The sequence below is a fragment of the Oncorhynchus mykiss genome, chromosome 3 (genome assembly GCF_057628025.1).
Source record: "Oncorhynchus mykiss isolate SJ-2025 chromosome 3, ASM5762802v1, whole genome shotgun sequence".
Classification (NCBI taxonomy): Eukaryota; Metazoa; Chordata; class Actinopteri; order Salmoniformes; family Salmonidae; genus Oncorhynchus; species Oncorhynchus mykiss.
In genome coordinates this window covers 59,847,724-59,873,771 of record NC_143024.1, presented here as the reverse complement: position 1 = coordinate 59,873,771, position 26,048 = coordinate 59,847,724, and the positions used below count along the sequence as shown (strand labels likewise).

At 44.0% G+C, this 26,048-nt stretch overlaps 1 protein-coding gene across 1 annotated transcript in view; it reads left to right on the top strand.

Moving 5' to 3' along the window:
• Positions 1 to 26,048, top strand: part of kcnh7b (potassium channel, voltage gated eag related subfamily H, member 7b) — a 95,671-nt gene that overhangs the window by 24,520 nt on the left and 45,103 nt on the right. Inside the window, exons 4-7 of the mRNA XM_090229712.1 lie at positions 15,493 to 15,933; positions 16,142 to 16,162; positions 16,598 to 16,812; positions 18,000 to 18,425. Coding sequence (XP_090085838.1) covers positions 15,493 to 15,933; positions 16,142 to 16,162; positions 16,598 to 16,812; positions 18,000 to 18,425 — 1,103 coding nt within the window. The remainder of the gene's footprint in view (positions 1 to 15,492; positions 15,934 to 16,141; positions 16,163 to 16,597; positions 16,813 to 17,999; positions 18,426 to 26,048) is intronic.

Sequence of the window (26,048 nt, the reverse complement as noted above, 5' to 3'; positions counted from 1 at the left end):
AAGTAAATGCTTTGGCCACCAATACCAAGCAATCCCAGTCGAATGAAAACAAAGGGAATAGAGCTTGGTGTCATTTTCAAACAGATTAAAGAGATGTTTTGGATCTTTGGAGAATTTGAAAGTGACTATTTTCTGCAAGCTGTGAAGTGCCATTTTCCCTATTTAGGGAATATACAAAATCATTTGGGTACGAGTTAACAGAATATGAACTTTTAAAAGTGATATTTTCACTGGACAGTTCTTTTAACATCTGAATGACAGAGGAAACTGAGTAGAAAGCTCAAACGAATAGATAATGGGCTTTATCTATTGACCAGCTGCTTCCATAGGATAAATTAGCACATATGCACTTTTCAGCGGCAGGAGAGCTTTTGCTTGGCCATTTTATTTCACCATTTATTTGGCCTCCACGAATGTGGAATATTGCCATCTCTGCTCTTATTTTTAGAGATAACAGAGCAGTGGTGTTTGAACTGGGAACTGTGTCTCTTTACCATCTCCTCCACTGATGTGTGTCAGAGGGTGTAAATGTCAACAAGACATCTCTGCTTGCTCCTGATTGAAGGTGCCGAGCATCTCCTCTCACTGAGCAAGGCAGAGCCCTCCGCTTGGTTCAGCATGAATCCTGAACACTGCACCCAAGGCGGTGGGGGTTGTGTTTCCTCTGTGTGTGTCGTGTGTCAGGTTGCAAAAAATCTGTGAACTTTCAATAAATACCCTGGTTTTCTGGAAAAAGAAAGGGAATTTATTGAAAGGTCCTGGAATTTTGCAACCCTAGTGTGTGTGTGTGTGTGTGTGTGTGTGTGTGTGTGGGTGGGTGGGTGGGTGGGTGGGTGTGTGGGTGTGCGCATGTGTGTACGTATGTGTGTGTGTGTGTGTTTTTAACATGACTAATCAGAGCTGATCGCTTCTTCCGTACTAGAGGTCTTCACTGAAGGGAAAAAGTACCACAGAAGGAAGGGACAGATACGCAGGTGGTGTGACAGATCAGCAGACCGACACCACAGGCACACTTATGCTTTATCCATTTTATGGACATAAATGCATAGGCCTGATGTTATTGGCCTCATACAAATATGCTTTCCTTGCAAATTGATTTTAGGGACCATGGGGAGCTAATTATGATCCCATACATACTGTACGATCTCCAGGTATCATAGCAACTAGCACAATAGTACGTGCAAGTGAGAGCATAATCCCTCCTTCACAAAGTCTGCACACAGAACCCACTTCTCAGGATTTTTTCCAAGATGTCACCAAGACCTGAGCAAATAGAACAGCTGCACATTACCAGGAAAAGAGATACATTGCACCGTATGAAAATGTATCTTTCCGCTATGCTATTTGTGGGAAAATTACAGTGGTATAGATTCACAGAAAATACAATCAATAATTTTAATTCAGGATTCTATTGTCAACTAGATTCACTGGGTGCAACCAAAGAGCTTTCCTCTCATTATGTCTTCCTCTTTGAACCATTTAATTGTAATTTCATACTGAGTTATTGCGACGGATTAATAGCTGCTGTATGAAATGGAAAATGTATGTGTTTTGAGTAAATGACCCGTAGAAGGCTTAATGGTATAAAGCAGAGAGGCAGCCGCATGCCCTCTCTTCTTTCCCAAAGGAAATAAATACTGTAGATTAATGGGGCTGAATCTAAAAGCACATTCAAGATTCAATTCCCATTCTTCTTGCTTCTCAAATATTCTGCTCTTTTGACGTTTTCACAAAACACACAGGAACTGTGTTCTCCAAACAGAACTGGGAACATTGTATTTTGACATAAGCACGAGTAATACACTAAAACAGGCACATAAATCCAATAATTCAGAAGGCTCAGCGAGGATCAAGTGGTCTCTTCCCTACCATTCATAAATCAAAAGCTTCTATCTGCAAGTGACCATTCATACCAAGCAGTCCCAGTTGAATGAAAACTAAACATGTGCCGGAGCACGTGAAGCAGGAGGCCATGACACTCTGCAAGCTTGGTCCACTTGGGCCAGCCCCCTAGCAATACTGTATTTTGAAAAATGAAATACATGGCTCTGGCTATTGCAAGCTAGCTTATAAAAATAGATGAATCAAAAAAGAAAATACTTCACATAGTAGCTACAGTATGTACCTAATGCAAATATTCAACTGATAAAGCTACAGGATTAGCGGTACCAGTACTTTCGATTACTTAAAATGTACATATGAAATCAAAAAAATCACAAGTCTATTAGTAGTTAGCTTCCCATGTTGAAAATCAACTTATACAATGTGATGCTCATCATTAGACTAGCCGAGGGAGAGGACGTGTGGTCCACAGATGATTCGAGCAGCAAGGGCTGGAGTAGAAGCTCTGCGCTTAGGGTCATCAAATGGGAAAAAAGCGAGAGCAGATGATGACACAGCAGGGTGTGCATTTGCAGTCAGCATGGCAAAATGTCAATGGAAATATCGCAGGCCTCGTTTACTATAAAATGCATAACTTCTCAACCTAACTCCTACCCACTGTAATGCAGGGATATTCGATAGCATGAATAATGTATGGATACTGAATAATGTATGAAAAATGCACATACAACGAATGGAACATTTGAAAGGGTCTCTATGAATCACAAGTGTCTTATATGAAGTACACCACATTCATACAAGCATTATACAGAAATATATGTCTGACAGTGTATATTGTCACATATGTGAGAAACACAGGAATTGTATAAGAATCACGTGTTGTGTGCTTCCTTATAGGAATTAGGCCATAATCATATAAGATTGGTCTTTACAAATGTGTGTAAATCATTTTCATTTGGGACATTACAAGGTGAGAATTTACTGCAGCCGTAGCTTTATAAAAGTCTCTGTGTCTTATGAAAGCCCATGTTGACATACAGTACAGTGCATTCGGAAAGTTTTGAAACGACTTGACTTCACACCACGGCTGAAGTGGTGTAAAGCTTCGCCTCAGCCTGAGGTTTTCAGGATCTCTCTGTACTTTGCTGAGTTCATCTTTCCCTCGATCCTGACTAGTCTCCCAGTCCCTGCAGCTGAAAAACATCTCCACAGCATGATGCTGCCACCACCATGCTTCACCGTAGCGATGGTGCCAGATTTCCTCCAGACCTGACTCTTGGCATGCAGGCCAAAGAGTTCAATCTCAGTTACATCACACCAGAGAATATTGTTTCTCATGGTCTGAGAGTCCTTTATGTGCCTTTTGGCAAACTCCAAGTGAGCTTTCATGTGCCTTTTACGGAGGAGTGGCTACTGTCTGGCCACTCTACCATAAAGGCCTGATTGGTGGAGTGCTGTAGAAATGGTTGTCCTTCTGGAAGGTACTCCCATCTCCACAGAGGAACTTTGGAGCTCTGTCAGAATGACCATCGGGTTCTTGGTCACCTCCCTAACCAAGGCCCTTCTCCCTCAATTGCTCAGTTTGGCCAAGAGGCCAGCTCTAGGAAAAGTCTGGTGGTTCCAAACTTCTTCCATTTAAGAATGATTGAGGCCACTGTGTTATTTGGGACCTACAATGCTGCAATGTTTTGGTACCCTTTCCCCAGATCTGTGCCTCGACACAATCCTGTCTCTGCACGCTACAGACAATTTCTTCGACCTCATGGCTTGGTTTTTGCTCTGACATGCACTGTCAACTGTGGGACCTTATATTGACAGGTGTGTGCCTTTCCAAATCATGTCCAATCAATTGAATTTACCACAGGTGGACTCCAATCAAGTTGTAGAAACATCTCAAGGATGATCAATGGAAATAGGATGCACCTGAGCTCAATTTCGAGTCTCACAGAAAAGGGTCTGAATACTTATGTAAATGAGGTATTTCCGTTTTTTTTATTTTCTATAAATGTGCAAAAAATTCTAAAAACCTGCTTTGTCATTATGGGGTATTGTGTGTAGATGTATTTATTTAATACATTTTAGAATAAGGCTGTAACGAAACAAAATGTAGAAAAGTCAAGAGGTCTGAATACTTTCCGAAAGCACTGTGTATGTGACTGCATTTGTTGTACATAAAGTCCACTGATTATTTTATGAAAAAATGTACTTTGTCTCTTTGAATAGTATTTACATTTATACATATTTACATAATGTCCTCCTAGCTCGATGATTGTCACTCCATTAAGGAAAGGGGATTGCCAGGCCCCAGGAAGCCCACAGGAAGGTCAAGGTGTAGTGGATGCGGGACTGGGGGTTCATGACTGCTGTTGTCCACCTCCTGTGGAAAGAGAGCATAAACAAAATGTCTTTAGCATACACCAAAGTGTTACATTTATTTCATGTTTTATTTGACCTTTATTTAACTAGGCAAATCAGTTAAGTACAAATTCTTATTCACAATGAAGGCCTACCAAAAGGCAAAAGGCCTCCTGCAATATAACTACGGGACAAGACACACATCACAACAAGAGGGACAACACTACATAAAGAGAGACCAAAGACAACAACATAACAAGGTAGCAACACATGACAACACATCATGGTAGCAACACAACATAACAACAATATGGTTGCAACACAACATGGTAGCAGCACAAAACATGGTACAAACATTATTGGGCACAGACAACAGCACAAAGGGCAAGAAGATAGAGACAACAATACATCACACAAAGCAGCCACAGCTGTCAGTAAGTGTCTATGATTGAGTCCTTGAATGAAGAGATTGAGATAAAACTGTCCAGTTTGAGTGCTCGTTCCAGTCGCTAGCTGCAGCGAACTGAAAAGAGGAGCGACCCAGGGATGTGTGTGCTTTGTGGACCTTTAACAGAATGTGACTGGCAGAACGGGTGTTGTATGTGGAGAATGAGGGCTGCAGTAGATATCTCAGATAAGGGGGAGTGAGGCCTAAGAGGGTTTTATAAATAAGCATCAACCAGTGGGTCTTGCGACGGGTATACAGAGATGACCAGTTTACAGAGGAGTATAGAGTGCAGTGATGTGTCCTATAAGGAGCATTGGGGGCAAATCTGATGGCTGAATGGTAAAGAACATCTAGCCGCTCGAGAGCACCCTTACCTGCCGATCTATAAATTATGTCTCCGTAATCAAGATGGTCATCTGAATCAGGGTTAGTGTGGCAGCTGGGGTGAAAGAGGAGTGATTACGATAGAGGACTGTCAACAACAACAACAAAAAAATATTTATATATTTTTTTTAACCTTTATTTAACCAGGCAGGCCAATTGACAACAAGTTCTCATTTACAACTGCGACCTGACCGAGATAAAGCAAAGCAGTGCGACACAACCAACACAGAGTTACACATGGGATAAACAAACGTACAGTCAATAACACAATAGAAAAATCTATATACAGTGTGTGCAAATGTAGTAAGATCAGGGAGGTAAGGCAATAAATAGGCCTTAGTGGCAAAATAATTACAATTTAGCAATTAAACACTGGAGAGATAGATGTGCAGAAGATGAATGTGCAAGTAGAGATACTGGGGTGCAAAGAAGCAAAAAATAATAATAACAATATGGGGATGAGGTAGTTGGGTGGACTATTTACAGATGGGCTGTGTACAGGTGCAATGATCGGTAAGCTGCTCTGACAGCTGATGCTTAAAGTTAGTGAGGGAAATATAAGACTCCAGCTTCAGTGATTTTTGCAATTCGTTCCAGTCATTGGTAGCAGAGAACTGGAAGGAAAGGCGGCCAAAGGAGGAGTTGGCTTTGGGGATGACCAGTGAAATATACCTGCTGGAGCGTGTGCTACGGGTGGGTGCTGCTATGATGACCAGTGAGCTGAGATAAGGCGGAGCTTTACCTAGTAAAGACTTATAGATGACCTGGAGCCAGATAAATGCAGAGCCTTTCAAAACTTTATGAAAAATAAGAGTGGGAATTTGCACATAAAGCTGTGCACCTGGTTTACCATCATGTAAACAACTAGATATTCAGGATCAATATTCTGATTCTATTCTCAAACCTAGTACTTTGCTCACGTGAACCATACAGAAGATTTGGCTATGATTGTGTTAGTGGATTTGTCATTTCTGTGATATGATCAATCAATTTAAAAACTAGCACTAGCAATCTCAGCATCATCTTCAATTTCTCCTCAGAGTTGTCATCAGCCCATGCAATGCTGAAGACATAGATGAATCAAGTAAACTCTATGCTGCTGCCGCTTATATAGAATCACTGATGAGCCATCACATAACCTCAATTAGAGACAGCTGTTGTTTAAAACTGATTGAGCATCAGCTGACAAAAGGCTACACTGTATTGTAATGTGTACAACTGCAAATTGTCGGTGTGGAAACCCGGGCAGGTAGATGGCCATCTGGGGAGATGGTTCCAGCCATTTACGAACAACATGTTTGGCCCAACAGGTACACTCAATGATGGGTTAGACCTATTGTTTGTAAACTGCTGGAACCATCAATATTGTCACCTACCTACTTGTTAATCCACAGGGCAGAACCCAGAAAGACATCTTCCTTACAGACCATAAGAGTGATGATGCCAATCTATTACATGACATACATTACATGGCCAAAAGTATGTGGTCACCCCTTCAAATTAGTGTATTCGGCTATTTCAGCCACACCCATTGCTGACAGATGTATAAAATCAAACACATAGCCATGTAATCTCCATAGACAAACATTGGCAGTAGAATGGCCCATACTGAAGAGCTCAGTGACTTTTAACATGGCATCGTCATAGGATGCCACCTTTCTAACAAGTCAGTTCATCAACTTTCTATCCTGCTGGAGCTGCCCAGGTCAACTGTAAGTGCTGTTATTGTGAAATGGAAACATCTAGGAGCAACAACGGCCGCGGAGTGGTAGGCCACACAAGTTCACAGAATAGGTCCGCACACAAGCCTAAGATCACCATGCACAATGCCAAGCGTCGACTGGAGTAGTCTAAAGCTCGCCACCGTTGGACTCTGGAGCAGTGGAAACGCGTTCTCTGGAGTGATGAATCACACATCTGGCAGTCCGATGGACAAATCTGGGTATGGTGGATGCCAGGAGAACGCTACCTGCCCCAATGCATAGTGCCAACTGTACAGTTTGGTGGAGGAGAAAAAGTGGTCTGTGTCTGTTTTTCATATTTCGGGCTAGGCTGTCACCTTCGTTGTAGAAATGAGCGGACCAAGGCGCAGCGTGAGTAGAGTTCCACATATTTATTGAGGTGAAACTTCAAAACAAAGAATAAACGAACGTGCAGTTCGTAGCGCACATAAGCACTAAACAAAAACAATATCCCACAACGCAGGTGCGAAAAGGGACACACTAAGTATGATCCCCAATTAGAGGTCACGATATTCAGCTGCCTCCAATTGGGAACCATACTCACACACCAACACAGAACTAAAATAATTAGAAAAAAACCTAGTCACGCTCTGACCTATTACACCATAGAGGTCCCCGAGTGCTCTCTATGGTCAGGGCGTGACAGGGCGTGACTCCGACCGCAAAACCTGAACCTAGATGGGGTGGGATTAGGGTGGGCAACTAGAGTCGGTGGCGGCTCCGGTGCGGGACATAGCACCCGCTCAGACTGCGGATCCGGCCATGAAGCCGGGCTGAACGCCATGCCTGGACTGAGCACCGGCGCAGAGGAAAGCTCCGGCCATGGAGCGGGACTGGACTCCGTGCCTGGACTGGGCACCGGCGCAGAGGAAGGCTCCAGCCATGGCACTGGCGCAGGAAGCTCCGGGCCGTGGACCGTCACTGGATGTTCCGGGCTGTAGACCATCGCTGGAGACTCAGGGCTGGTGACACACACTTCAGGGCGAGTGTGATGAGCCGGCACAAGACGTACCGGGCTGGGTAGGCGCACTGGAGGCCTGGTGCGTGGAGCCGGCACAGGTTTCACCGGACTGATGACACGCTGTGGGGAGCCGGCACATGACGTACCGGGCTGGGAAGGCGCACTGGAGGCCTAGTGCGTGGAGCCGGCACAGGTTTCACCGGACTGATGACACGCTCTTCTGGGCGAGTGTGGGGAGCCGGCACAGGATGAGAAGACTCTCTTCAGGGCAAATGCGCTGTAGAATACACCTAACCAACATCTCTCTCCAATATCCCTCCTCACACTGCTCCATCAACACCCTGACGGTCTCTGGCTCTCTCCTCGGCTCGACCGACCGCCCCTTGTGGCCCCCCAAAAAAGATATTGGTGTTTCTGTAGCCGTGGACCCCGGCGTCGTCGCTTTTCCTCCAGGGCACGCTGCTTGGTCCTGTAGTGGTGGGATATTCTGTCACGTTCGTTGTAGAAATGAGCAGACCAAGGCGCAGCGTGAGTAGAGAACCCCGAGGGCTCTCTATGGTCAGGGCGTGACATAGGCCCCTTAGTTCCAATGAAGATGATTCTGTACATCCAACTGTATCAGCATGACAATGTATCAGCATGACAATGCCCTCGTGCACAAAGCGCGGTCCATACAGAAATGGTTTGTCAAGATCGGTGTGGAAGCAGCAATGAGTCCATTTGATCTCATCATCATGATCTGTATGATCCATGATATTAAAGAGATTCTCTGGTATATTTCTATACTTTTTAGCCAGAAGTTCTGAAAGTTGCACTCACAAGCCAAAGGTGATCCCGGTAAATTGCGTACTATATCACAGGTCATTTTTCCCTCTCTCGCTCTGCTGTGGGCACATCATGCTAGGTGTCACTCATATAGCGAGGGGCTGAAGCTCATTGGCTGAAATCGAATTGCTCGGTGGATGGCCCACGTGGGGGAAAATATAGTGACAGCTTCCAGCAAAGAAGTTGCTTCAAAACTAGTTATTTTGTGGCTAATTGAGGTAAGACAGTAATTCTGCTCATAGATACTTAGTAGTACCAAAGTTCCAGAGCATGTCTTTAACCAGTACTATACATCTTACAGGGGCATATCTGGGCTAGGCTACTACCTATGGTTGCAAAATTATAGTAATTACAGTAATTTTCCCCAAATTCCCATGTTTTCTTTAATTCTAGTTGAAGGATTCCTGATTTCCTGCTTATTGTAAGCTAAGTGTTTTGATAACTTTCAAATGTAGTGCCAGGTCCATGTAGAATGAACAACTCTTTACATGATACCATACTGTAGAAGCAGTGTTCTGCTAATATAACAACATGTACATTTCATTGTTATTCCCAGCCGATACAGATACTGTGCCTATCAACATTTTATCTGCTGGTAATGGGGCTGGCTACCTTGTCAAACATGTCAGAGTGGTCATATACCTTCCTGTGTGATGTCCCTTATACAACAGGAGTTCCCTGATCCTGGTGCAGAATACACAGGGTTTCTCCCTCCCCATATTGACTGATACCATTCAATTCAATTATTTTAAAAAGACAAAACAGGTAAAAGTTGTGTCTAGTAAAATGATTATGCCGAGTGCCAGGTCTCTCGCCATTCAGACAGTATCAAGCCAATGTCTATCAGTCTGGACTTCATTACACCCCCTTGCAAGTCCCCATGTGCTGGCTCCATACATGTTTATATGAACACATACAGTGCCTTGCGAAAGTATTCGGCCCCCTTGAACTTTGCGACCTTTTGCCACATTTCAGGCTTCAAACATAAAGATATAAAACTGTCTTTTTTTGTGAAGAATCAACAACAAGTGGGACACAATCATGAAGTGGAACGACATTTATTGGATATTTCAAACTTTTTTAACAAATCAAAAACTGAAAAATTGGGCGTGCAAAATTATTCAGCCCCCTTAAGTTAATACTTTGTAGCGCCACCTTTTTCTGCGATTACAGCTGTAAGTCGCTTGGGGTATGTCTCTATCAGTTTTGCACATCGAGAGACTGAAATGTTTTCCCATTCCTCCTTGCAAAACAGCTCGAGCTCAGTGAGGTTGGATGGAGAGCATTTGTGAACAGCATTTTTCAGTTCTTTCCACAGATTTTCGATTGGCTTCAGGTCTGGACTTTGACTTGGCCATTCTAACACCTGGATATGTTTATTTTTGAACCATTCCATTGTAGATTTTGCTTTATGTTTTGGATCATTGTCTTGTTGGAAGACAAATCTCCGTCCCAGTCTCAGGTCTTTTGCAGACTCCATCAGGTTTTCTTCCAGAATGGTCCTGTATTTGGCTCCAACCATCTTCCCATCAATTTGAACCATCTTCCCTGTCCCTGCTGAAGAAAAGCAGGCCCAAACCATGATGCTGACACCACCATGTTTGACAGTGGGGATGGTGTGTTCAGCTGTGTTGCTTTTACGCCAAACATAACGTTTTGCATTGTTGCCAAAAAGTTCAATTTTGGTTTCATCTGACCAGAGCACCTTCTTCCACATGTTTGGTGTGTCTCCCAGGTGGCTTGTGGCAAACTTTAAACAACACTTTTTACGGATATCTTTAAGAAATGGCTTTCTTCTTGCCACTCTTCCATAAAGGCCAGATTTGTGCAATATACGACTGATTGTTGTCCTATGGACAGAGTCTCCCACCTCAGCTGTAGATCGCTGCAGTTCATCCAGAGTGATCATGGGCCTCTTGGCTGCATCTCTGATCAGTCTTCTCCTTGTATGAGCTGAAAGTTTAGAGGGACGGCCAGGTCTTGGTAGATTTGCAGTGGTCTGATACTCCTTCCATTTCAATATTATCGCTTGCACAGTGCTCCTTGGGATGTTTAAAGCTTGGGAAATCTTTTTGTATCCAAATCCGGCTTTAAACTTCTTCACAACAGTATCTCGGACCTGCCTGGTGTGTTCCTTGTTCTTCATGATACTCTCTGCGCTTTTAACGGACCTCTGAGACTATCACAGTGTAGGTGCATTTATACGGAGACTTGATTACACACAGGTGGATTGTATTTATCATCATTAGTCATTTAGGTCAACATTGGATCATTCAGAGATCCTCACTGAACTTCTGGAGAGAGTTTGCTGCACTGAAAGTAAAGGGGCTGAATAATTTTGCACGCCCAATTTTTCAGTTTTTGATTTGTTAAAAAAGTTTGAAATATCCAATAAATGTCGTTCCACTTCATGATTGTGTCCCACTTGTTGTTGATTCTTCACAAAAAAATACAGTTTTATATCTTTATGTTTGAAGCCTGAAATGTGGTAAAAGGTCGCAAAGTTCAAGGGGGCCGAATACTTTCGCAAGGCACTGTACACACATAATCACTGTTCTATTACAGTACCAATGGCAGTTAAGATAGTACATGTGTGTCAGATATTACATATGATGACGTTTGAACAAGTCAGACTAAACCTACCCAATTCTGTTCTACCCATCTACAACCATTGGTGAGCAGGGAAGAGGTGAGGCTGGAGGTGAGGCTTGTAAATGGTTTGACATTATACGCATCTAATAATAATATCAGTTTACATCAATTTTGTTTCACAATTGGGTTATCAAATGCATCAAAGTAATGAAGAGGGTTACTTTCTGTATTTGTACAAATGATGAGCCTGTGAAATATGTTGCAGAGGGAGACTGGCAACAACGGAGGAGGTGTCACAAGGGTACTTGTGTCGCATAACACTTTTATTCTGAGATCTTGTCTGACAAGCTGTGAAAATCGCAAGTGAACGGTGAATGAAATGATTTTAAGGTCACTAAACCATTGCAATGACATTGCTGGACATGTTATGATACCCACTTTTGCTCCTTCTGGTAGGTCCCGGCATCCGTTTATGGGAACCAGGGGATCAGTCTGGCACCCAGCTGTGCACTTTGTCTAACAGAACAACAGGGTCAACGATTGTCATCATCCTTCAATCATTAACATGGCTTGAGAAAGAACGTAATATCCTTTGGAAGCTAATTCTATTCTTTACAGATGTAGACTAACTGGATCCAGATTGGTTTAGCTTCAGGCAGTTGCTATGGCCCTGGGTTGGTTTGATATTTGTTGCTGCTAGTTAGTACACTGTTGCAGCCAGATATGAGTTAGCTAGTACCACAGTAGCTGCATCCAATATTTATTTGTGACCTAGACATGGTTTGCACCTTGGTTGACACTAACTTAGAGTGGCATGGAAATACGATGGCATTGCCAAAGTAGGCAAGTAATTAGTAGGAAACAAATTTGCCATATTATGACGTCGTCAAATTTACTTTAGAGAGATGGTAATGTTGCCATTACTGTTACAGGCAAAGTTGGTCAAAATTAACCGGCAATGCTAATGTTAGCTAGCTAAAATATTAGTGGTCCCCTCAATCTTAGTTAGCTAGCTAAAGTTATTCTGCATCTAAAGTCAATCTGGTGACATCACAATCATGACAAATGGTTTTCTTACTAATTATTTGACTTCTTTTGAAATGTTATCGTGTTTCCAAGCCAAATCCAAGTTTTATTGAGGTAGGGTAATGTTAGCCAGCTAGCTAGTTGGTAGCTAGCTAGCTAATGTCAGCTATGCTAGCAATGATAGTGATAATGATTCTCAAAATATACAGTGAATTCAGAAAGTATTCAGACCCCTTTACTTTTTACACATTTTATTACGTTACAGCCTTATTCTAAAATGTATTAAATCGTTTTTTTGGAAGTTGAACCTTCACCCCAGTCTGAGGTCCTGAGGGTTCTGGAGCAGGTTTTCATCGAGGATCTCTCTGTACTTTGCTCCATTCATCTTTCCCTCAAACCTGACTAGTCTCACAGTCGCTGCCGCTGAAAAACATCCCCACAGCATGATGCTGCCACCACCATGCTTCACCGTAGGGATGGAGCCAGGTTTCTCTCCAGACATGACATTTGGTATTCAGGCCAAAGAGATCAATCTTGGTTTCGTCAGACCAGAGCATCTTGTTTCTCATGATCTCAGAGTCTTTGGGTGCCTTTTGGCAAACTCCAAGCGGGCTGTCTTGTGTCATTTACTGAGGAGTGGATTCCGTCTGGCCACTACCATAAAGGCCCTATTGGTGGAGTACTGCCTTCTGTAAGGTTCTCCCATCTCCACAGAGGAACTCTCGAGCTATATTAGAGTGACCATCTGGTTCTTGGTCACCTCCCTAACCAAGTCCCTTCTCCCTCAATTGCTCAGTTTGGCCAGGAGGCCAGCTCTAGGAAGAGTCTGGTGGTTCCAAACTTCTTCCATTTAAGAATGATGGAGGCCACTGTGTTGTTGGGGACCTTCAATGCTGTACCCTTCCCCAGATCTGTGCCTCAACACAATCCTGTCTCAGAGCTCTACAGACAATTCCTTCGACTTCATCAGTTGGTTTTCGCTCTGACATACAGTGTCAACTGTGGGACCTTATATTGACAGGTGTTTGCCTTTCCAAATCATGTCCAATCAATTGAATTTACCACAGCTGGATTCCAATTAAGTTGTAGGAATGTCTCAAGGATGATCAATAGAAATAGGATGCAGGATGCAGCTGAATTGAGCCGGCTCAATTCCGAGTCTCATAGCATAGGGGCTGAATACCGATGAACAAAACCTACTCACCAGTTATTGTGGCCACTTTTTCAGGATCCAATCCTTCTTTTTTCTCCGCATCTTCTCCCCTTTTAGCTTTGCCACCTAGAATTGTTCAAATTAGATAAGTTCAATGTGTCATAAATAATTCTCCAAAGTTCAAATGACACAGCCAGAAATCTTTATTTGAGTTAGAGTTATTTGAGTTAGGACTGACGATATTGACTCTGGCTTAGCTTACAACACTACAAATAATACATACATAGAATTAGAATGGGTTTCCCAAACTCTGACCTGCCCCCCCCTACTCACCAGTTATTGTGGGCACTTTTTCAGGATCCAATCCTTCTTTTTTCTCCGCTTCTTCTCCCCTTTTAGCTTTGCGACCTAGAATTTTATTTCTAGATGGCAAAGCCAAAGAACACCATCCCAACCGTGAAGCACGGGGGTGGCAGTATCATGTTGTGGGAGTGCTTTGCTGCAGGAGGGACTGGTGCACTTCACAAAATAGATGGCATCATGAGGCAGGAAAATTATGTGAATATATTGAAGCAACATCTCAAGACATCAGTCAGGAAGATAAAGCTTGGTCGCAAATGGGTCTTCCAAATGGACAATGACCCCAAGCATACTTCCAAAGTTGTGGCAAAATGGCTTAAGGACAACAAAGTCAAGGTATTGGAGTGGCCCACAAAGCCCTGACCTCAATCCCATAGACAATTTGTGGGCAGAACTGAAAAAGTGTGTGAGAGCAAGGAGGCCTACAAACCTGACTCAGTTACACCAGCTCTTGTCAGGAGGAATGGGCCAAAATTCACCCAACGTATTGTGGGAAGCTTGTGGAAGGCTACCTGAAACGTTTGACCCAAGTTAAACAATTTAAAGGCAATGCTACCAAATACTAATTGAGTGTATGTAAACTTCTGACCCACTGGGAATGTGATGAAATAAAGTAAAGCTCATATAAATCATTCTCTACTATTATTCTGACATTTCACATTCTTAAAATAAAGTGGTGATCCTAACTGACCTAAAACAGGGAATTTTTACTAAGATTAAATGTCAGGAATTGTGGAAACTGAGTTTAAATGTATTTGGCTAAGGTGTATGTAAACTTCCGACTTCAACTGTAGGCCCTTTTCAAAGAGATTAGTTGGTTTTTAGGGGCAGTTGAAACAAGCAGAACTTCAGAAGTCTTCCCTCTTCTGCCTACTTCCCTCAGGCATCTATGATAGTAAACGGAGACACCAACAATATAGACACTGAGTCATGTATCACCATGTAAATTGCAGACCTCCTGCCATTAGGGGCTATTTCAGAGGCCTGTCCAGGAGCCCTGTTGAGTATGATGGCTTTATTGTGTGTTAGGGTTGTTGTAACATCAGCGCATGTGGCCCAGAGAATGGAAACAGATGGCAGTAACATTATGTAAGGAGGGTGCTGAACGATGGCTGCCTCATATTCATGAGTGAGCCTGGGGCTCACTTTCAACCCTTCTTCCATTGCTAATGATCCCAAACTACAGTTCCCTCCCAAGGTATTGTGCCTGTGTGTCCTCTCTGAAGATGTTACTGGACAGTGGGCACACATGAGATGGGATACTGGACAGGACACACCAACTCTCTGTTAAATTAAGTGTTTCGACCTACAGTAAACCCTTGAACACGGTATGATGGATAATGATAGCCTGCGGTGTACAAAGTTGATCAAAGTTGAATTAATGAATCATCAAAGAAGACAGAACACTACATAAATGATAGGCATAACTGCACTATGCACACTATGCACTGTGGGGTAATGAGCCAACCAAGGTGATTCAGTCACGTACCACTGAATGCCATTGGATTAAAAGGTTGATTCTCCTGCTTTCCTTCCCCTGTTGGATCATGAACACATATAAGGTAATCTAATTATAGATTTCCACACAGTCAGAGAAATGAAAGTGCACCTTCCAACTCAAAGAATGGTAATGAGATTTGCATTAATTGAAAATGTGACTGAATTGACTGAAGAGTTGTTGCCATTGCTTGTGATTTAGATCCTTGACATTTTGTTTTGAAGTCTAAAATCATACTTTTGTGTCACTTTTTCAGTTGATTGTTTACTGCAGGAATAAACACGTCCAACATCTTCTGTTGTTTAGGAAAGGGACGATTCTTCCGATTCCGCCAGGCTGCCTTGAGTCTGGTCTCCAACAAACAGTCTCTTCCACAAGAGGATCCAGATGCCGTCATGGTGGACTCACCCTCCTCCTCGGTGGCTCTGACCAATTTCCAGTCGCCTCCGACCAAGGAAAACTGCAGCCCCACCAATGCCAAAGACACACGGGCCCTCATCAGCTCCAGCCACCACTCCTCCCAGGCCAGTTTGCATGGACCCGGACCCCTGAGCCACTCCTCTCCCAAGCAGTACCCCTGGGAAAGGTTGTACCAGACGGAGGCGCACCAGTCCACCACCTGCCTGGCACACACCATCTCCAGAGGCAGCATCAGCGGGAGCAGCATGAGGCGAGCGTCCTCCGTCCACGACATAGAAGGCTTCAGCAACTCCAAGAGCATGTTCAGGGACCGACACGCAAGTGAAGGTAAAGTAGGATAATGAAATGTCTAATGAAAGCCTTGTGGTACCTAGATTTAGAATGGGGACAGAGCTATTGTCATCTATGTGAATAGAGAATGCTCCTTGCTCAATTGTGTATGATAGTATGCTATCACAGATTTACGTCAGCATTATCTGCATCCACAGTACTATGTATTTCTCTCTTCCTCTCACCTTTATAATGCTGCTTTTAGACAATGGTCGCTATATCCGAGGTAACGATGTGTTCTCTGACCATGCTTGATGTGCACTGGACTGTTTGAAGCATGTATCCTAATCAAGACAATTGCCCTCAATTATGATTATTTCGCCCTGAAATTCTACTCTCATTGGAAGTGCTGCACTTGAGAATGCGTTGTGACTTAGACATTTAGGTGTGGTAACGTTTTTGTCATGTCAGTTTATTTGAAATGTCTTTTGATGATTGAACAACACCTCTTGAATGAAAGCCTGCTGCCTCAACTGATTGCTAATATTGCCATCCCCACCCAACACCTGCATGAAAGACAGCCATTTTGCTTTATTGGGGGGGGATCAGCTCTGTCAGCTTCCCGTGAATACTACTGCATGCTCTTTACTGGAGCTGTGCTGTACTGTATGACCACCTCTCTCTCCATAGTCAATTCCTTTGGCTTTTCTTCACGTTCCAGGTCCGTTCAATCATTTCAAGTCCAGTTTGCTGGGCTCCACCTCGGAGTCCAACATCAACAAGTACAGCACCATCAACAGGATCCCGCTGATTGCGCTCAACTTTGCAGAGCGGAATAACGAAAATAAGGCACAATCTCCTCCATCGTCAGAAAACACTATCATAGCACCCAAGGTCAAGGACAGAACGCACAACGTCACTGAAAAAGTCACACAGGTGAGACAGTTGACGCCATTTGTATGGAAAGCACATTTGACTGTTGTAACATTTGTTGGTATAATCACATTCAAATATATATATATTTTTTTCATACAACTTTCCTGTTACATCATGCAGAAAATAAGACATGTACCTAATGAATGCCTGACACATATGATTATTTTTTGGCGCTAATGGCTGCTTGGCCATCCTCAATGAATTGAGGTTTGTGCTCTGTGGAAAAACAAGTCCAGCAGTGTAGTGTGTAGCAGAAACTTGTGCCTAGGACAACTAACCGCTGTACAGTGACTGTCGTCTCATTAATGTCAGTGACAAACCTCAGCACAGTCTGTAGGATAGAAAACCAAGCTTTCCTTTGACAGGTGAAAACCAAGCACTCCTGACAATGACAATCTATAGAAGGGACAAGCCATTCTGACTCATAAATACAGCCATCATCCTACTGAACTCTCCATTTCTGTGTTGCTGTACCTTGAGTTGGCCATTCCACGGGTTTTTCACATCAGTAGCTGTCGGGATGCAATTAAGAATCCATAATTGTCAGAGCACATTAGGATCCAGAGGAGAGGAAAGCCACGTACTCACTGGCTATTAGATTACAACATTGCTTGAATAACCATAATAAGCCATAGAGTCCAACCATGGAGAAAAGCTTACAGAGATGTTAACCAAGCTGTTGAACGTTGGACACTGTCTGTTGTATCTATACCATTGTTATGAGTCAAGCACTACAAATGTCTAAAAAAGAGCACAAAGTAGTCTTTTCAAAAGATGTACGGCTAGGATACATTACCTGATTATCCTCCTTCAATACTGTCATATCATATCAAATTAATCAAAGTCAATAGATGAATTTACTACCACTTACTGCCAGAATGTGAGACGGTAAGGCAGTGATCCTGTGGAACACATCTATATTGGAAGGCACATGATTCACATCCCAAGACAGAGGCAATTGTCATGTCTGTCAATTGAGACTAGAGGACTGTGCAGCATTTACTCTCGGGTTAACTGAGTCAAGTGAGTTAAAAGCAGACTCTGGTTAAACTGTCAGATTAATATTTTGCCATTCCGACAAAGGTTTGACACTCATATCTACAGAGTAAAACTTTATTTCTATCAGAAGCCTAGTTAATTAGTGTTCTTAGTGGTTGCTGTCCCCTCTTCTCTCTCTGCTACTACAGGTACTGTCACTTGGCGCTGATGTCCTTCCAGAATACAAGCTCCAGACTCCACGCATGGACAGATTCACCATCCTCCACTACAGTCCCTTCAAAGCTATGTGGGACTGGCTCATCCTGCTGCTGGTCATCTACACAGCCATTCTTACTCCCTACTCTGCTGCTTTCCTACTCAATGACCGCGAGGAGCAAATGAGGCGCGAGTGTGGATACTCCTGCAATCCCCTGAACGTGGTGGATTTCATGGTGGACATCATGTTCATCGTTGACATTGTTATCAACTTCCGAACCACCTATGTGAATCTGAACGAGGAAGTGGTCAGCCAGCCAGGGAAGATTGCCATTCAATACTTCAAAGGCTGGTTCCTTATAGACATGGTGGCTGCAATCCCCTTTGACCTGCTTATCTTCGGTTCAGGATCAGATGAAGTAAGTCGTCCCTAATGCATGTCTTTCCCTGTGTTTTTCTCTCTGGGAGGTTTATTGCATATCACTTTAGCAGTGCTCCCATTCTTTTCCCATTTACTAAGCTCAGTTTTATGGGCTACTACTTAAAGCCTGCATTTCTCTGTCTCGTCTCTGAAAGGATTACTGTATTAAATTGCATGTTGCCTTTTTTTCCTTCTGAATGGCCGTCATTTCAAAATCCATTTACGTGGATTAATGGCTTACAAATGGCAATCAATGATGCATTTAAATGAGGGGAGAGTCAGCAGCGCTGTGTGCACAGCTTACATGCAGATGTGAAAGGCCCATTGGGAGGCAGGCTGGCTTGTTTATTTATGAGGGAATATCCCTTCAGGGTCTGGAGCCACTTCAGCGCTTTATCATGCTTTGTTGGCACACCAGAACATGAGAGACAGCTCGTGCTTATAAACCATAATCACCTATTCTACTGCTGCTGAGTCAGACTGAATATTGACAACAAACCAAAATTTAAACCAGTGTAATAAACCAAAACCATTCAATGTTAAATTTACCCCCAATTGTCTTCTATCTATGCCACCAAGGTTTGCCACCAAGGTTTGTCTCCAATTTTTTACCTTCAACTAATTTTTTTAATGTATGTTTTGGATGAAATTGAAACAGGATCTTTAGTACTGTAGAGCTACAGCTTATTTAAGGGTAATTGTTGACCATTTATATTAGTTTTCTTTATTGACCAACAGCAACCAGGTGTAGGGAGCTATTTTGTCACAACCTGCAAGTGTTAATGGATTTACATATTTGCCCTTTCAAAGCACAGTTTTTGTCTAAGACAGTAATGATCAGGGAGATTTGTAACCAAGCCAGCAGGCTCCCGTGCTGTGTTTAAGTTCTCCGCCATGCTTCAGTTGCTTATACCCTGCTGGCTGCACAACACACTATACATAACACAGTATTGTTTGTATTCCACTGTAGGTATTCCAGTAATATTTTTTGTAGACTTGAGACTATGCAATGTATTTTTATATGTATTATTGTGTAGGAGAATGTGGTAGTATGCTCGGCAAAAAAATTATAATAATACACTGACCGTTGTTTCCTTTGAACTAAATTAGTAATACATTTTTTTGTAATATTACGTACATATTTTTGTACTTGTACTTAGTAACAAGCTTTTGCTCAGTGGGAATAGCTTGAAAGAAAGTAGTGTGTTTTTGCCTGTCTTGCATCCCCTGAATAGTTTAATTGAGGAGGCTATTTTCTATTGGTAACGGACCTGTAATGCTACTTACTATAAGCCCTAGCTATGTGGAGCTAGATCAAACAGCTAAATGGGGCCAGGCAGGGATATGTACATGAGCACAGTGCTAGAAAGACACGCTGTACATGTACAGTATGTTCCTCAGCCGAGAACTGCTACAGAAAGCATCAAAGAATGTCCAGACTTAACAGCTGCTCATTCAATGTTTCAATTTGATCTGTTTCACACAATTACAGCATCGCCGCAGCTTCAACAATGACATTTCTACCCATTCAACAAACAAACATTCCCACGGCCACACACCAAAGTCTCATCCACACATACAGCGGGGTCCATAATAATTGGCACCCTTGATAAAGATTAGGAAAGAATACTATAACATCCAAATCAAATACTGAGCTATGTTGTATTCTAAAAAAAATATATATTGTTTAACAAGTACTGTAAGTATGAGGTACTTTTCTGCACCGCTGGTGTGCTTGGCCAAAGAGCTCTATTTGCATGTCATCTGACCATCGCACCGGTTCCAATCAAAGTGTCAATGTCGCTTATCAAACTGCAGGCAGTGCTACTGTATGGTCAGATAACATGAAAATACAGCTCTTTGCCCATGCACCACTGGTTGGTTTGGTGTTGAAAAACAGAAGCATATGCAGAGAAGTACCTCATACCTATGGTAAACTATGATGGTAGATTTTTGATGTTATGAGGCTATTTTGCTTCCACTGGTCCTGGGGCTGTTGTTAAAGGAGAATTGAGCTTTTTTACAACCATATCTACATTTTTGATATAAATGGCATATTATAGAAAGGTCCAGACACCGTTTTTCTCAATTTGACTTGTGTCTGAGAAACTTCTTCTTCGTTGTGCAGCATGTACTGTACGTGGGCTCTTCCATTAAAAAAATAATAATGTTTGGCCTTCCTGTGACATCGGGTGCTGTAGGTGTCATGTAGGGCAGGTAGTTTGCCCCCTGTGATGCGTTGTGCAGACCGCACCACCCTGTGGAGAGCCTTGTGGTTGAGGGCGGTGCAGTTGCCATACCAGGCTGTGATGCAGCCCCTACAGGATGCTCTCGATTGTGCATCTGTAAAAGTTTGTCAGGGTTTTGAGTGACAAGGCAAATTTCTTCAGCCTCCTGAGGTTGAAGAGGCGCTATTGCGCCACAATGTCGCTTATGGGCACAAACCCACCGTCGCTGGACCAGACAGGACTGGCAAAAAGTCCTCTTCGCTGACGAATCGCGGTTTGTCTCACCAGGGGTGATGGTCAGATTCACGTTTATCGTAGAAGGAATGAGCTTTACACCGAGGCCTGTACTCTGGAGTGGGATCGATTTGGAGGTGGAGTGGTCCATCATGGTCTGGGGAGGTGTGTCACAGCATCATCGGACTGAGCTTGTTGTCATTGCAGGCAATCTCAACGCTGTGCGTTACAGGGAAGACATCCTCCTCCCTCATGTGGTACCCTTCCTGCAGGCTCATCTTGACTTGACCCTCCAGCGTGACAATGCCACCAGCCATACTGCTCGTGTGGGGTAACCTCTCACAACAAGAACTGGCAAATCTGGTGCAGTCCATGACGAGGAGATGCACTGCAGTACTTAATGCAGCTGGTGGCCACACCAGATACTGACTGTTACTTTGATTTTGACTCCCCCTTTGTTCAGGGACACATTATTCCATTTCTGTTTGTCACATGTCTGTGGAACTTGTTCAGTTTATGTCTCAGTTGTTGAATCTTGTTATGTTCATACAAACATTTACACATGTTAAGTTTGCTGAAAATAAACGCAGTTGACAGCGAGAGGACGTTTAGCTCAGTATTTGTATTATTTATTTTATACAGTCTTTTTTAGCAACATGACATCTTATTAAGATCTATTCATATACACCCTCAGGAAGAATATGACACTTAAAAAAAATATTCTCACAAGTGAGCACTAAGATATGGTCATTTTCACATTTTCATAAATTCTTAGAATGTTTGGGAATTACGTATACCAAAGCATTTGTGAATATTCTATAACAATATAGAGTGGGAATGAGGCCGTGCATTTGGACAATCAATAGACATTGCAGTAAAGAAAACGTAATAAAAACCTCTGTCTCGTCCATGACTTGAGTCTACACAGACCAGTGCGCCATAGCCAATCAGAGCTACAGTAGGCCTTTATGCAAACAAGCCATTTGCCACACTGGCCTGCCATCATATACTTTAAACTGGACTGTGTGTTTCCAGGCAGTTGCAACAGCGCGACTTTAGATCATTAGAACGCATTAGCCAAAAGCCACAAAATACACCTGAATTGATTTCTGAAAATATGTACAGTAAATACCGTGGGAGTCCTCTTACATCTGGGAACTTTAAAGTCCTTTTTATCAAACAACCACTAATATGTAGGCTCTCTCAGTTATGCACATCAACAACTAATGCTAGCCAGAGCAAGATGAGCTAAAATCTAACGAAGCAACATTAGATAAACCCTCTCAAACATTTTCAGCTAGCTGGCAGTCAAAATCGCACTGATACACAATGGGTAAGTGTATCCTACTTGTCCTTCTGCAGCTGTAGCCTACTCGTCCTTTTGCTTGTCCCAAGCAAGCACCCAAGCTAACTGGCTAAAGTTGACTAGCTTGCTATCTAGCTACTTCCAGACACAAACGAGAGAACACCTCACTCTGACCATTTTATTCACCCTAGCAAAGGTGGTTAGGCTGTTTACATGTTATCTAGCGCGGTCATGACTAACTTTTTTTTTTTTTTGCCTACGTTTTGCTTATACCGGTCATATTCAGCGGGTGTTGCTCATTTTTTAAATTCATCAGTTGTTCTGCACTCTGACACACTCAGACGAGAGTACGCTGAAGTCTGAGTAGATGGCCAGTGAATTTGCAAACGCAAGAGATATGCTAACTGTGATAAGTCGTTCAAATTCTTTCTAGCTAACCAAATGACACCTGCATCTCTAGCTGTGTATAGCCACCAAAAAACGATATCAGGGGAAACATCAGTCAATCATCTGCTCCTCCAATGACATGACATCCTCCTAGCAGATAGCTAGCTATCTACTGTAGCTAATGTTAGGCTCTGTGTCTTTAGCTTGCTACATAAATAGATACGCTAACCTATTAGCCACGTTATGACTGACTTGTGATCATTGCCCTTGCTAGTTTGATTGTATTGACATTCACAGAGTTAGTTACATTCGTCAGTTTTTGTCCTAAATATTGAATCATGTAAACTGAAACAGTGGATCCCGAATGGAGGCAGCAAACAATGTACCAAGCCAGCTGTGATTTACAACCTAATAACAATATTTTTTGGACTACCAAGAAATGTATTGGTGAATTATATTAATCATGCATTAAACTGCATCCGGCCAATGACGTTGCCAGAGTACTAACCACCGGTCCATCATTGCGCACACCTGGCACTCATCATTATGCACACCTGTTAATCATTATGATTCACACCTGTTAATCATTATGATTCACACCTGGACTCCATTACCTTCATCATTTCCTCCCCTTTATATGTCACACTCTATGGTCACTCATCAGTTGGTATTGTTCTTGTGTATTGGCGGTCTGCCTTATGTTAGTTGCACCTGCTTCTGACTCACCGCCCCATCATTACAGAATACCAACTCAAAATATGGAATGGAAGCAGCAGGACAACCGGACGATTGATGAACAAGGTGACGTTCTTTGTCAACACCATGATCAGCTGGCTCAACTGGGGACGGCCATGGAAGATGTTCTCCACAGTCTACAACGTCTCAACAGCGGAGGATAATCTAGAGCCAGTCTATCCAACGAGTCAGCGGAGGATATTCTAGAGCCAGTCTACCCACCGAGTCAGCACACCAGACCATCGCTCAGGTCAGCGATGCCCGTCTATCCCTCCCAGAGAAATATGACGGGACACCATCCAAATGCCGTGGCTTCCTCCTTCAGTGCTCCCTCTATTTCGCACATCAGATGGGAGCCCCCTCCACTGAGAGATCTAAGGTTGCCATGGTTATTTTTCTGCTGACTAGGCGGGAATTGGAGTGGGCTACAGCCATCTGGGTGAGAGGAGGAGCTTGAGTCTCATGAGGGGTTCATGGCTCTGTTTAAATGTATTTTCGATCATCCCTCCGAGGGCAGAGGGAGGTCAGCGTCTGCTTCAGCTCCAGCAGGGGAATCAGACGGCTGCTGAGTATGCGCTTACCTTCCAGACAGTAGCAGCTTCCAGTGGATGGAATGAGCCGGCGCTCAGCACGTTATTTAGAGGAAGTCTGCGTGAGGAGGGCCAGACGGAACTGGCCTGCCGAGATGACAACCTCACCCTGGACGCACTCATTGCGATGGCCATCCATCTGGATAACCTCCTTCGGGAGCATCGGCATCTTCATCGCTTCTCTCCCTCTTTCGGCGAGTGCCTGAACCCATGGAGGTAGGGGTCACATGCCTTCCAGCGGTGGACGACTCAGACGGATACAGCTGGGGCTCTGTCTGTACTGTGGCCAGGGAGGGCCCAAGCACCAGCGGTGTCTGTTACTTCAGAATCAGGTATCCACTAGAGCAGAGGGACAGTCACGTGATGTTACATCACCTGGACCATGAGTGAGTATTCCATCTACTGCTCTTTGTAGTACCCTTCACTCTGGTTGACTGTCCCTCATTCCCCGTGTCTACAGCTTTAGTGGATTCCGGTGACTATGAATCAGACCCTTGCCCCCTCTCTCAATATTACTACATACCCGCTCTCCTCTCCTTTACCGGTTCAAGGTCTTGATTGTCGGCCTCTAGGATCCAGAACAATCACACACATCACCCAACCACTCACCCTCACAGTGGAGCCCAATCACCAGGAAAACATCCCCTTCATCACCAGTGCACCAGGTCACAAGAGCATCCTATGCCTACCTTGGCTTTAGCGCCAGAACCCTACCATCTCATGGTCAGGTATGAGAATCACTGACTGGTCACCTGAATGCCGGAAGACCTGCTTCCCTGTCCCCTGTGGTTCCACATCGGTTGAGAGTTCTGTGGTTGCCCTCCAGCCCAACATCCCAGAGGAATATCAGGATCTAAGGGAGGTATTCTCCAAGACCCGCGCTACCTTCTTCTTCGTGGCCAAGAAGGAGGGGGGATTACACCCTTGTATCGATTAACGTGGACTCAATGACATCACCACAAAATATCATACCCTCTCCCATTGGTGCCATCGAGCAGCTCCGTGGGGCCCAGTTCTTCACCAAACTGGACCTGCGGAGTGCCTACAATCTCATTTGCATCCGTAAGGGGATGAGTGGAAGACGGCGTTCAGCACAATGTCTGGTCACTACGAGTACTTGGTTATGCCCTTTGGCTTAGCCAATGCTCCGTCAATGTTCCAGGCATTTGTCAACGAGGTGTTTAGGGACACGGTAGGACGTCAGGTGACTGTTTACACCGATGCCATCCTAATCTTCTCGACCAACCTGGAAGATCACATCACTCACGTTTGAGCAGTCCTGGAATGCCTCTTGGCTAACCACCTGTTTGTCAAGGCGGAGAAGTGCCAATTCCACCAGAGGGCTGTCTCCTCCTTGGGCTACCAAATCAGCCCGCAGGGAGTGAGGATGTAGAACAAGAAGGTAGATGCGGTAAGGTCATGGCCAGTCCCAACCACCAAGGGGTTACAATGGTTTTTGGGGTTTGCCAACTTTTACCGCCGCTTCATCAGGAACTTCAGCGCCGTCACCGCCCCTCTCACCTCCCTCCCTCCTCAAGGTTGGGTTGGCCTCCAGCAGTTGACGAGGCCTTTCGTCTCCTCAAGGGGCGTTTCACCTCCGCCCCTTTGCTGAAACACAGATCCCATGCTACCTTTTGTGTTTGAGGTAGACCGTATCTACAATTCGGAGAGGGTCCTGTCCAGAGGGCACCCATAATCCCATCCTCCTGAATCGTGGGTCCAGTGGTTTGGAACATAGAAATGGACATTCGCCAGACTATAGAGAGGGAGCCTGCACCCAGATATTGTCCTCCCACGCGCATCTACGTTCCCACAGGGATAAGGGATAGGCTGCTGGACTGGGCACACAGCTGTTGTCGCTGGATATCCAGGTATTTCTCGCACCATCCATTCCCTCACTGAGAAACACTGGTGGCCCACCATGGTGCAGTATGTTACACGGTATGTCAACTCCTGTTCCGTGTGTGTTCAAACCAAGTCCCCCCGGAATGCTCCAGCAGGGAAGCTCCTGCCGCTTCCCGTGCCTCAGTGACCTTGGCTTCCCGTCCATTGTCAGAAGGAACAGGCAGACCGTCACCGCAGTGAGACCCCTGTGTTCCATCCTGGGGATCGCGTCTGCCTGCCCTGCAAGAAACTGATCC